The following is a 14,537-nucleotide window of genomic DNA, read 5'->3' as shown; positions in this document are numbered from 1 at the left end:
AAGTATAAGTTGTACCTTTTACTTATTTTCTATTGGAACTACGTATGTACTTAATAATTAATCAAATTGTATATTTTATTATGTTGTTTGTATTTGTTGATTAATATGATCAACTCAGTCTTTAAAGTAAAAATATCAACAATCATTCAAGTTTTAATTTTTAACTTTAGTCTCGTATCTAATCTATATTCTTTTATAATGATTTATATTTATAACTATTTAACTTTTGCAAGTAAAACACAGAATGAACAATGAGAAAATGAGACATTACATGGCCCTTTATAAACTAAGGCATCATTAGCTTTCGAATTCTGCAACATTATAGTAATTTCAAATTTAAAGCTTGGGGCATCATTAGCTTTCAAATTCTACAACATTGTAGCAATTTCAACTTTAAAGACTGTAACACAATAGTGTTTGCATGGTTTGAAATCTCACATCATATCGGAAGAAACAGTCGAAACATATCATTCCGGTAAATCACTGAAACTCAATACCACTGGACACTAAGGTTCGAAATCTCAAACCGTGTTGCAATTTCGGTCTTTGATCAAAAAAATACTATTCTAGTATCGTATCGATGCTCCGATGTATGGTATTGGTGACAGATTGAAGGTTAAATGAGGAAGGAGATGAAGCAAAGGAAAAAGACATTACTAAGTGGTATCGAATTTTGATAATTTACTAGAATGATATGTTTTGACCATTGCACACGACATGGTATCAAATTTAAAATCATGTTCGCATAGACAATGTCTCCTTCTATGTTTTATCTTCTTCCTTCTGCAATTCCAATCCATTACTATCACCATGAATCGAAATATCGGATGATATTGAAGCAGTATTATTCCAGTCAAAAAACAAAAGTTTGACACGGCTTGAGATTTTGAACCTTAAGTGTTCGAAATTTGTTCATAAGCATTTAGTAAGAAATTTAAGCATATATTTCTTGTATTTGATTTGATAAAACCTAAATAAAACATAGATCTAGTAAAATAATTCAAAATTTGAGATTTGATTTTAATTGGATTTTGTTTTGATCATGGAAGTAAAATTATTCAAATGGACAAAAAATAGAAAGATATAACATTTTTTAAATTTTAGAATGTAAAATATTTTATTTTACGCTTAAATTAGATTTTAAATTTTGTAATTAATTTTATTTAATTTTATAGGTACAAAATTTCTAAGAAATGGAAAAAATGAAATTGGACTATAATTCAACCCAATTAAATTTGGGAATTTTGGATTCAAGATTTTTTTGATAAAATTAAATTTGAATTTGAAAATTTTTCATACTTTCAAATTGAAATAGATAGAGCTTTTTAAAAAAAAAATAATATGATCAATGCACATTTATTGTACTTATTATATATCTTTAATGATACTCCATTAAAAATAAAATTAAAAAATTTATTTTTTAACTTAATCAAATATATTTATATAATCATCGATTATACTTAATCAAATATATTTATATAATCATAGATTTCTTACATTTTAAAATTACTTTTTTTAAAAAATTTAGATACTAATTAAGCTAAGTTGATATAATATTTTGAGTTTCAAGTTCAAGTAGAAGTTGAATTAGGGTTAGATGAAATCCATCAATTAGACATATTAATTCAAATCAAGTACGTTCAAACCATGTTTGAATTTATTTTAGTCATTTTAAAATTAAACCAAGTTTATAGAGGAAAATTCATTCAACTGTATTTAATTAGATTAGAAGTATTTTTAAAAGATTACAAATTATTATTTAATTTCTCCCTTTTCTTTCCCTATTCTTAAGCAAGTTTTCTTGATTCCTCAATAGTCTGCAATGTCTACCCACTACCCACCTATCGTTGCCCTATTGCACTCCGCTTGCCCCCACCCACTCACTACCCCTCCCGCCAGTAAACCTCCTCTCCTTTTCCCCTCTCTTCCTCTCCCCCAGTCTCTTCTCTATTTCACTGTATCAAATTTAATGTCATGCTGATCGACCAACCGAATGACAAATTCCACCTATGCAAACTAACACCTTGGTGCTTCATACCATATGGTAGTCTTATATTCTAATGCCATTTGAAAAGGTTTTTAGGTACACAATGCAGGATGATGTTTATTGTTGGTGCAATCATGCCTTGGATATAGAGCTCCGATATTCAACAACTATTTAAGTTTGGGTAAATTGTGGATCTCACTTGTGTGGCAAGTGTGTAGGAAAAGTTCTCGTAAGTCTGAAAACCGGATACAAGATAGGAGAAGTCCAAGAAAGCTGAATTCTTGATAAGAAGAAGTCTTTATAGGTCGGAAAACCAAATGCAAGGCATGAAAAGTCCAAGAAGATCGAAGGTCAAATTCTTGGCAAAGAAAAAAAACTCAAGTAGATCAGGAGATAGGATGCAAGGGTAGATGAAGATTTGAAGACGAAAAAACTCCAGACACTAAAGTCTAGGGAATAGGAAATTCATTTGGCATGAGGTACTTGTGGGACAAGAGTAGTGAAGTTAGACGTGTTTCGGCTATTAAAAAAGGCTGAAAACAATGTGTCAGTTAATTGGTAGTATATAGCAATTGATTAATACATTGTAAACTTGAAGGAAATTTATGGTTGAGGGTTTAAGTGTACAAAATCCGAAGTTGAGCACAACAATCGATTGCTATGGATGAGCAATTAATTGCTGAGCCAAATCCTAAACAGGGTCAGGGTTTACACAACAGTCGATGGCTATGGATGATCAATCGATTGCTGAGCAAAATCCGGAATCGGTTGGGGTTTGCATAACAATTGATTGCTAAGGATGATCAATCGACTGATGCGAAAACCCTGAATTAGGATTTTGCACGGTAACCCTAAGACTCGATTGTTATAATGTAGCAATCTATTGTTTGATCTTTTTGAGCAAACAGAATATTTCAATTCAACTGAGACTAAGTGACATCAGTCGATTGCTATAGTAGAGCAATCAATTGATAGACCATTTTAAGTGAACAGAATGTTTTTAATTCAACTGATTAATTCGATTGAGTGGCATCAGTCGATTGTTATCATGGAGCAATCAACTGATGAACCATATCGAGCAAATAGAATGTTTTCAATTCAATTGATCAATCCAACTGTTAGCTAAGCATTTGATTGATAGCTTTTCGCAATCGGCTGCTTTTATCATTGTTAGGGTTAGCACATGTTGAAAATGGCAATAGATTCCTTAACTTAGTTAGGCCATGATTAGCATAAGGCATAACATGATATTGGATTAGAGATGAGTCGGTTGCTAAGGAAAAGATACTTATAAATGATATCTTATGCAAATAAGGCATAGGCCTATAAGATGCTATGAGCCATAGCGATTATACCCAATTTTTCTCCTTACCTTGTGTTAGTGATAATAAACCATGGTTTCCTTGGTAGACACAAGAGTATGGAGTATGCACATAGTATTACTCTATTGTTCTATAAGAAAACACAAGGATAATGCCCACCTATCCATAGTGGTGTATCAAGCTCAAATGTTAAATCACCTAACCAACACTAGATTTCCAATGTACATACAAGGGATCCTCTAGACTAAGACAACCTTTAGGGTGTGTTTAGTTCAAGTTATCATGCATAACCTTGATTATGTAATTACCAGGTAATCACATAACCAAGATTATGGAGTATAAAACATAACCTAATGTTATTTGGTTCAATTTATTTATTTGGAGGGAATAAAACATAACTAGTTTAACATTTACTATATTACCCTTGATGCAATTTATTTTTAAAATAAATTAAATTATTAATATTAATATTAATAATGATAATAAATTGATAATATATAAAAAATAAATATAATTTATTTATATTTTTTAAAAATTTACATAAATTTTTATATATTAATAAAATAATTCTTTAAATTATCTCTTTCAAATTTATAAGTATTTAAATTAAAATTTATTAAATTAATTAATTCAGTTTCAATTAGGTTTCACTGTATATTTCAATTAACTTAGTTTTAAAATCTAAGGGTAATCATGGAAAAAAGTTTTGTTAACCTCCAGAATCGCAGAAAACCTTAGGCTGCCAAAGGTAATCGCATTCCGAGGTTATAACCCATTTGCTGACGTTTTGCTAATGTGGCGGTGATGCTGCATTACTTGGAAATTGATCATAACCTCAACCAAACAACGTTATCATTGATAAACTTGGATAAATAACCAAAGTTATCAACGATAACCCTGAACCAAACGTGCTCTTAAAGTTTATAATTATTTTGTCCTTATTGATATGCATCATGTTGTTGATTGTGCTAATATGAAGTAATGGCCAGTGCTCAATTAGAGAAATAAAAGGCAACAATGAAAGATGAGAATCAATGCTGAAATTGAAAGGAAGGAAATGCAAAATATTATTTATGACTTAGAATGTTGTATATGACCTTGTAAAGCTCTTTTCAAGTTGAAAGTTTTTTGATTTCAAATAGATTTACAAGGGAAGAAGGATACCAACAGTAATATTAAACATTTTAATGTAGGATTAGAGGCAAAGCAATTTACACGAAAGTAAGACATTCTATTGTGAACTTGTCTAACTAATGTTTTCCAAAAACAAGTCAAAAACATTATGGCTTTGGTTGAGCATCTTAATTTAGAGTGACTAACAAGTTGGAGTGAAAATAGCTTTCTAAAACAGTTATCTTGTTAGAAAAATATAGTAGTAGCATGGTTCAAAATCTCGAGTCATGTCAAAATTTCAGTCATGATGGAACAATACTGTTTTAGTATTGTACTGATGTTTCAATGCGTGGTGTCGGTAATGAATTGGAGTTGAAGAAGGGAGGAGATGAAGCATAAGAAGGAGTTTATGCCAAGCAAGTTTTAAATCTTATACTATGCAGGACGAAATGATAGAAACATATCATTTTGGTAAATTATAAAAATTCGATACCACTTGGCACATACTTTGCTTCATCTCCTTCCTCCTTCAACCTCTAAATTTTCATCGGCACCATGCATTGGAGTGTTGGCACGATACTAGAACAGTATCTTTTGGGTCAAAGACCGAAACTACAACACAACTCAAGATTATGAAACTTGGTACCGAGTGGTATCAAGTTTCGATGATTTATTGGAATGATACATTTCAACCATTTCACTTAGCATAGTATGAGATTTCAAGCCATGAGTAGTAGTAATACAACTAGAAAGTTGTGAAACACCTAAAAGAAACTACTAGTTTGTAAATTGATCTACAAACAAATGATAATGTCTAAGTTTAATCAAAGGAAAACTGAATTTGAAGAAAATAAAATTAATCAATACATATAACATAAAATCAGTGGAAGAAAATTATCTTTCTTGTATTATACGTTGTATGGAGTGGCATTTTGTGTTGTGTCAACTTGCACAATCAAAGTTTATTGTTCTGCTCAAGAGCCAAGATGTGCACAAGGTCCAAGATGTAATATAAGGAAAACCTTCACTTGCAATGATTTCAACAACCATAACTCAAGTGATTTCTTTGAATTCTTGTGCAAGAGTTCCTTAATTTCTATGGTCTTATTTCTTTTGTAAGGGTTTCATTGAGGCACAAGCTAGAGAAAGACAGAGGAGGGTTTCCATTGGGGTGACAACTATGGAGATCTCTTTGAATTTTTATGTGAGAGCTCTGCAAGTCGCATCTCTTGGTTTCCTCCAACTTTGCCCAATATAAGGGACCATATTCTTCTCTACTTCTCCAGTAATGGCATGCCAATGCACTGACATGATAATAGTCAATATCATTCTAAATGAGAGCCAATACCCAACTTGAAATGATACTTTAAAACTTGCTATGTTGATGGTATTTACCTTGCAAGTAATGGCATGAACCTTCTTAAAGATTGAACACATTTTTATTAAAATCTTTAGGCATGAATGACTGTGGTGAAAACTTTATACATGAATGGTTGTGGTGAAGCCTCTTTTCTTGTCAGAAACTGAGTTTCAAAGATATAAATATCATGGGTTGGATACTCTCTCAAGAATTCTTCATTGTGTGTGCTTAAAATGTTCAACATTCAAAATCATAAAATTGGAGATTCCCTACTGTGAAGGAGGATAAATTGAGTCAAGTTAATGCTTAGAATGACCATATGAAAACTCTCATGAAGAACATTCTCTTTCTAGTGTCACTAGAAGTTTGATAGGTCCTCAAGAGGCCTGATATTGACCATATGAAAACTCTCATGAAGAACATTCGCTTTCTAGTGTCACTAGAAGTTTGATATGTGTTCAAGAGGCCTGATATTGTTTTTATTGTAAGTTTATCCATGGATATATACATTTAATTTTAGCAGGAATCATTGGATTGAAATTAATAGTCTTATGTATCTACAAACAACTAAGAGTTGAGTTCTTGTAAATAAAAGGGTGGATTTTTAGAGATGATGGGATAGTCAAATTCAAATTTTATTGGATACGTTCATGGCATGAAGTATAATTCTTATTATATTTTAATGTGAGGAAGTAAGGGTGAGCAAAAATTCGGTTAAACCAAATAAACCGATCAAACCGACTGAATTTAAAAATTCAGTTCGGTTATTTCAAAATTTTGGTTATTTTTTCTAAAAAAATTGGTTAATTCGGTTCGGTTTCGATTTAAAATTCCTTATTCGGTTAAACCGAATAAACGAATTAATCAAAATAAAAAAAATAATTTATAAATTCTTAAGTTAGTAAACTTATAAATCCCTAATTAATTAATAAATTTTTCATAATATTTAAAAATTTTGATTATTTTGATTAATTCGGTCGAAAACTGAATTAATCGATATTTTATCGGTTCGGTTTGTTCGATTTTTATTTGAAAATTTGGTCAGTTCGATTAGTTTAAAAAAATTCTGTTCGGTTCGGTTTTAGTTAATTCGGTTCAGTTCGGTTTGATTTTAACCCAATACTCAGCCCTATGAGGAAGAAGAGTTATTGTGTGAAAAATCGTTAAACAAACACCTACTACTTCTACAATGCAAGCTAAGTTCATTTTATGTCATGAAGAATCTATACAAGCTAAATGAGTAAGAAATTTTTCTTCAGGAGTTATTTATAGTTAATTCCATCTCTAGAAATCCAAAAATATATTATGATAATATTGTACAGTGTTTTTCTATAGAGCATAAAAAGAAGTCAGGTGAATCCAACATACACTTAGGACATGATAAAAAAGAAGATACAGTTACTTAGCACATTAGTACTAACAAAATGGCAGGCTGATGAATTCAGCAAAGGACTAAGACCCATAATTTTCATAAAACATAATTTCAATATGGGCTTCTTAAGTCTTTTGAGGTACTTACTTAGAGGTACTTTATTTTATTAGTCTTTAAAGAGAATTAGATTTTTTACCACTCATATAATTATGATGATCCTTTTTTGATATTTATATTTCCTTATGTTTATATGGGACAATGACATCTTTGTGTCTAGAGATTTGTCATAAAGTGTTTAAAAGGAATTAGAAAGTTTGTTTTTAATATGATCATAGAAAAGATATGAAAGAAACTTCTCCTATATGGTTTTAGAGAGATCACAAAGTATCTTTCACATACATTTCATTGAGAAATATAGATTCACAGTAAAAGTATGCCTAAGATTGCATTCGCATTATTGTTGTATTCCACTATGCATTCACATTTGATCCATGTTAGTGAAGTTATTAGTATTTGTGACCTTAAAAAGAGCTTGCATCGTTGGGTGATATTGGCTTTACAGGAGCATATTATTTGAAAGATTGGCTTATGATTTTCGAACCAGAAACATTTAATCTTGATAAAAAAAATTCTTCCAGAAACATCCATAAATATTTTTCAAGAAATTTACTTGAGAATATCGACTTCAATATATATATGTTCCAAAATGATATATGAAAATGCAACTTAATACTTGACGCCATCAATGCAATGCCTCAGAAAGAGGAAAAGGCGAAGAATTTTGCACATACCAGGAGGTGAATGATAACCGTGTCCTCGACCAGCCGGAGATATTCTCCTCGCCGTCACAAAAGAGCCACCTTTGCCGTCCATATCCCCTTTCTTTCACTAGCCCACCCTGCCCGCAGCCAAACTCAAATCCCCGTCTTGTGCGCAGAAAACAAATCCACGATCATTCCCTTGGTCATCCCCTTCTCCCGTGAGCAGCATCGACCAATGGTTATTTCGGCATAATAAAACCCCGAAAATTAAAAAAAAAATTAGAAAAATGAACTGCAAACCTCACCAAACTCCGACGAAGCCACAGAAATTAGCGTCGGGTCGTCGGTATCGTCGGACAGGGAAGGAGGAGGCCGTTGAGAGCTCTTTCCTTTGCCCGGTTGGGCCTCCTCTAAATGGTGGTGGTACCTTCCAGATATATATCTGGGGTATCTTCGGCCATCCCATTCTCCTTCCTCTCTCATCTCTCGTCGCGCTTTTGTCGAAAGGAATCCAGACTCCCCTCCGCACGCTCACCGAGGCGTACTTTTTCCTAATCGGACGCAGCCAAATTACCAAAATTCAACTATTTAATTCTAAATTCCACATCAGCATTATTAATTCATGCGATTGAGGAAGAACTAAATTCCAGATCAGCATTGTTAATTATTCGATTGGGTAAAATCTCAACCGGCTTTCAATTTTTCTAAACCACATGAAAAAAATTAATATTTTTTAGGAAGAAAAGGGTATCTAATTTTAATTAGTATCAAAATTACTCTCCCAAAGACGTATTTAAAATTGAATAATAATACACTACATGAAAAATTGTAATATGAAATTTAACATGATATATTCCATGCAATGGATTTCACATCCATACAGTGAGAGTCACATCCATGTAGTTGAGTGTGTCATATTAAATTTCATACTATATTTTTCATGTAGTGTATTATTTTTTTTAATTTTAAAATTTTCAAAAAATATATTTTATTTTTCTCAAATATCCTTCCTATCTTTTGATCATAAATTAAAATAAAAAATTAATTATATTTAGTTAAACTAAACCAAATTAAATCAAACTGAATCAAATATATATATATATATATATATATATATAATTATTACATCAATGAATTTTATATAGAAGTTATTAATCCTAAAAAAACATAATTTTTTTTAAAAAATACGTCATTAAATTCAAGATGATTTCTTAAATTTATCCATTTTTTATTTTAAAGTTTTAATAACAACTTAAAAAATATTTTAAAAAAGTTAATGAAAAATTATAAGATTAAAGGAGCTTTAATAAAAACAATAAAAAGTAAAAATTATTTATTATTATTTATATCTTTTTTAATAGTTAATTACAAGAGAAATTAAATTAGAAAAAGAAATTCAAAAATTAAAATTTAAATAACTAAAAATAAAAAAATACTTTAGTGCTACTTTAGATCAAGCATCACAACCTTGGTACTATAAAAATAATCATCACTTAGTGATGATTTAATCAAAATAGCATTAAAGTAATTTTTATTTTTAATTATTTAATTTTTTATTTTTTAATTTTATTTTATTTTAGACTTAAATATATCATATTCACTCAACAATAACACCAATATGTTCTTTGGCTCCTAATCAGGTCTAAAATTTTAAAATCTAAATATTACACAATCATTAGTCAGTTTTAATCAAAACTCATTTATGACTTTAGCCATATTAGAATCAATCAAAATCAAGACTAATGCACTCACAAGCCTCCTAAGTCTCATTATGTCCTCTAGCCTTAATTTCACAACCTAGATTGTATGTTATGGATTTCTAAAATTTTGATAGTTTTATATAATTTTGGCACAAATTCATTATTGGATTTAGACATATCATATTCACTCAATAACAACACTAATATATTTTTTAGATTTACCTGATTCTAATCATGCCTAAAATTTTTAAATTTGGATATTGTATGACCATCAGTGAGTTATGACTAAAATTCACTAATGACCTTAGCCATATCCAAATCAACCTAAACTAGAATCAATGCACTTCTAATAATCTCTTAAGTCTCACTATTCCTCCAACTTTGATTCCACACCCTAGATAGGTTGTTGTAAGTTTCTAAAATTTATATAACTCTAAGTAAATTTAGCACAAACTCATTATTGGACTTAGGCATATTATACTCCCTCAACGACACTAATATGTCCCTAGTATTGAGAGACAGATCTTCTTATGGGTTGTACTGGGTTGTAGCCCAGTCCTGTTTCTCGTAATTTTTTTAGGAGTTTAGGTTTTTTTCCTTGGTTCGTGACCCACGCAAGTGCAGAGTGAGCGACAACTTCTCCACGTAGTGACGGCGACGAGGAACTCCACGGCGTGACGGCGAGTCGACGACGAATCTCAAATCTCAAGTATTTTTTCCGTTCTTCTCCTCTTTCGGTCCAAACTTATTGAGATTTTCTTTCTTAGTTCTTACCGCGTCGGCGCATCTGCTAGTGCGAGTGCCGAGCGCGATCAAATTGCACGGTCACTACCGGCCTGCCGTCGCTCGCGCGACCGCTGCCGACCTGCCATTGCGATCTGTGGAACCTACCGACCTGCCGCCACGGTCGCTGCCCTACTGCTATCGCCTGCCGCCTCGACCATTGCCGGCCTGCTACTGCAGCCTGCTGCCGCGGCCGCTGTCGGCCTGCTGCTGCCGCTAGACCAAAAGACTGCTTTTCAATTTCTATGACCAGTGAAAATTGAGTGATTAATGATTTATTTCATAATTTGATTAATAATTTTTTGATAATGTGAAGCCAATTTAATATTGAGTGATTTGTTATACCAATATGTGAATTAATTAGTAATTGATTTGTTTGATAATTTGTTAAACAAATAGGAGATATGTGTCACATCTTTTTTAATTGAATTGGATGGAGAATGGAGATGTTGTAAAAAAAAGTTTAATTGAAATTATTATTATTATTTATTATTCATTTGATTTTTTTTCTTATACTCATTCATTTTTATCTCTTGCATTTTAGGTTTAAAATTTTGAACACAACTACGATCTTAGTTGGGCATCGAGGTTTTCTTACTTTAAATTGTAATCCCAAAAAGTAAGTGCTTTTATATTTTTCACTCATAATTTGTAATTTTATTAATTTTTAATATGAGTTGTGATCAATTATTATTTTAAAATTGTTCTCTTTATAAATTATTACTTATTTAGGGATATTACTTGAACTATTTCAAAATGGAACATCAATCTGCTACAAAGAAAGGAAGGATATCATCTTTCTTTAAGAAGAGAGATCATCAAACCAGTGAAAACACTTCAATTTCTATCATTCTGACAATGCAACATCAATTTAATGATAGTCTTCCAATTTCAATTGTCCAAATTCCTACTATTTTCTCTCCTAGTAACGACCATCACTCATCTTCTACTTGTATTGAACGAGATCCAGGAAAAATAAAATAGATATGTGAATATCATGTTAATGTACGAGATGAGATAAGACCTTCATATTTGAAAAGCCCTAAACTAGGTGTCACGATAGGGCTTCAAATTAGAATTTATAGATTTTATCGAAAACCCACGATAAATGCAAATAAATGAAGTATAGGGGCCTCGAGTCGTATTTTTCCAAGGACTAGTAGAAAATTGAATGAATTGAGCTTATCGTGTCGTTTTTTTGGGTTTTCCGAATAGAAATGGGGTTTTGGGATTTTTGAATCGAAATGAAAATGAAAAATGCAATGAATGAACGAAATGCAATTTAAATCAAGTTACCTCCTAATCTTGAAATGCAAATTCAAATCAAATTTACGGTTAAAATTCAAATGCACAAATAAACCAAAACTATCATGAATCCTAAAATACCGGAAACCTAAAAGCTTAAATCGTAACCTAAGCTTAAATGCATCCTAAATGAATCTAAGTGCAATGGATGTAAGGAAACAAACCAACTAGAATTATTTAAAACTAGTTATCTAACTCTAAAACGTAATCAAAATGCTTAACTAAACCAACTAGCTGGTGATGGATGAAGCCCTTGGCACGGAACAGTGCGCTTGGCACGGAACAGTGCCAAGTCTGCTTACCCGAAGAAATCTGAAATGCAGGAACACCTCACAGCAATTCGTGCTACCAAATCCTAATTGCAAGTATTGATTAGTTGAGCTCTAAGCACAAATTCGAATTCACAATTTCAAGTGTTGATTGGTTAAGCTCTAAACAAGATTCAGAAATTAGAATTTCAGACACAATCAGAAACTTTAAAGTTCAAAAACGAAAAACAAGCATAAGCTGAGAAACCGAAATCAGAAACTCATCCTTCCCCCCTTTCTTCCTTCGATTCTCCTAAACTGGGTGTCAAGCAGCTTCACTGATCATTAAGGAGTCTTCACGTCGTCTCTGGTGTGGTTTCCCTGCAATCCAGACGCTGCTCGGCTCGAAGAAACCCTCTTCGGACAGAAACAGAGCGTCGGCGCATGGCTGTGAAATGGCAAAACTGGATTCCGAGCTCCTTCCTTGCTCCGATTGGCTTTATGATGCTTTAGGATTGCTCGCCGTATCTCGGAGAACCCCTCCTTTGAACTCGGCGCCTGATTTTTCAGCCGGTGGCCGGAGCACGAAGGAACCGGATTTGGCGCCGCCGGAAGAACCCCCGCCGTCGAGCCTCCTCCAGCTGCCGGATTTCACCCAAGGAACCGGATTAGAACTCCCCGTTGATCAAGGATGGCAATGGAATTGATTTGGGAGGATAAGGGCGCGCCGATTGATACGTCGAGGAGCAGAACTTCGCTTCTCGCGGGGACGATGAACAGTGTCGGGCGGCACTGTTCATCGATTAATCTTTTAGCTTATATACGGCTGATTAATCAATCAATCCTGGCTGTTGATTTCTGATCCGACGGTGCACATTTGATCTGGGCTTTAGGGCAGTCTAGGGTTTCCAAAAAATTCAGAAATTTTAATCAGGCTCGATCCAGATCATGTCCTTCATGTTGGCTTGATCAATTTGACAAATTTGACTTGATTTGACCCGGTTGAGCTCGAGTCGGATCCGATTTAGCCCTAAAATCAATAAAAATCCATTTAATGCCAAAAAATCACCATTAAATCACAAAAATTATATCAAACCTCAAATTATGCAATATGGGACAAATATGGTTAAATCGATTCAATAAATGATCATTTTCATGTAAAAGCCCAAGAATAAATCGATTTAAAATTAATAAAATCCCAATTCATCAGACCTCGTCAGATTTCCTCGAAATAAATTAATAATCCTCTAACGTTACGATTGTTAGTTTGAGATGACCCCAGATAATCTGGTTATAGCTCTTTCGCTGTCACCGGGCACTCCAGCATACTACTAGTGTCCTACCCCCTATCACCGAGTATCCAATTAAGGACATCCCCTAACAATCAATAACCATTAGCTATCTCTCACAAAGATTCATTGCAATTTAAGAATTTCCTCGGAAAGTCCTGTTAAAGGTTCACCTTCTGTCACAAGGCACCCCGGTCATACAATTCTAAGATTTCCTTAAACCACAACTCATCCTCATTCTTATAGATTCACACCATTCACATGTATGTCATCAAATAAGCACAAGGCACAATATCTATAAAGTAAAATGCACAAATAAATCATAGAACATGGTAAATACAAATTCATAGTGACAATCATCCATATTACACCTATATTTCTCATACATCCTAGAATCTAAGGTTCTACTCCATGACGGAGGGGATACAATGCAAAGAAGAGGTGAAGAAATACATTTTAGATCCTAAAGAAAGGAAATAAAACTTATCAATGAATGTCTTCTTCTTCGTCTTGCAAGCTCCTCGTCGACGGTGGAATGGATGCGGCAGATTAGCCACGAAAGGACGGATGAATCATCAATTTTTACTTCGGATGGCGTCTACAGTGGCTCCTTTTCACTCCCAAGGTCTCTCTCTTTTTAGGGCCATTTAGGAGGGTATTTATATGCCCCCACTATCAACCCTTCGCCACACGGCCGTGTCTCGCCACACAGCCCATGGCACACGGGTGGCACACCCCCGTCACACGGTCGTGCCTTGTAAGCACGGCCAAGGGCTGCTGACCCCCTGGAAATGAGGCACGGCCATGCCTCATGGGCACAGCCAAGCCCTAGCTCATCTCTGGAATGGAGACACAGCTGTGCCTGGTGGGCACGACCGTGGGCAGTTGGCTCTCTGTATGGCTTGCAGGATGGAGGCACGGTCGTGCCTAATGGGTACGGCCAGGGGCAATTGCTGTTCTGTTGGTGAGGCACGGCCCTGGTGCTGCTGCATGATTGTGAGGCACGGCCGTGTCTCATGGGCACGACCCCTTAGAGTTTGAGACACGGTCGTGCCTAGGAGGCACGGCCCTGTCTTGCCTTATCCTCGATTAATTCTCCGTTTTATCTTTTTTGCTCCATTTCCATCCTGCAAAAGTATAAAAAAAAACAGACCTTCGAACCAAGAAATGGAGAAAACATACCTAATGTGTAAATAAAGGATGTGGCAATGCATAAAATAATCTTGAAATACAGAAAGATGTACAATGTAAACCTTAGAAATGTATATATATCCTACACACATCATGCTCTAAGTGC

General features: G+C 33.6%; 1 protein-coding gene across 1 annotated transcript in view; it reads right to left on the bottom strand.

Moving 5' to 3' along the window:
* LOC141835643 (uncharacterized) overlaps positions 1-8,311 on the bottom strand; it is a 28,227-nt gene extending 19,916 nt beyond the window's left edge. The window contains exons 1-2 of the mRNA XM_074723018.1: positions 8,216-8,311; positions 7,946-8,125 (exon numbers count right to left, since the gene is read on the bottom strand). Of these exons, the coding sequence (XP_074579119.1) occupies positions 7,946-8,027 (82 nt within the window). The 5' untranslated portion in view covers positions 8,028-8,125; positions 8,216-8,311. The remainder of the gene's footprint in view (positions 1-7,945; positions 8,126-8,215) is intronic.
* Positions 8,312-14,537: the final 6,226 nt, after the last annotated feature.

Source organism: Curcuma longa, chromosome 10 (genome assembly GCF_044706935.1).
Source record: "Curcuma longa cultivar G26 ecotype Majalengka, Jawa Barat chromosome 10, ITB_CL_G26_1.1, whole genome shotgun sequence".
NCBI classification, from domain to species: Eukaryota; Viridiplantae; Streptophyta; class Magnoliopsida; order Zingiberales; family Zingiberaceae; genus Curcuma; species Curcuma longa.
This window is presented reverse-complemented; position numbering and strand designations above follow the sequence as displayed.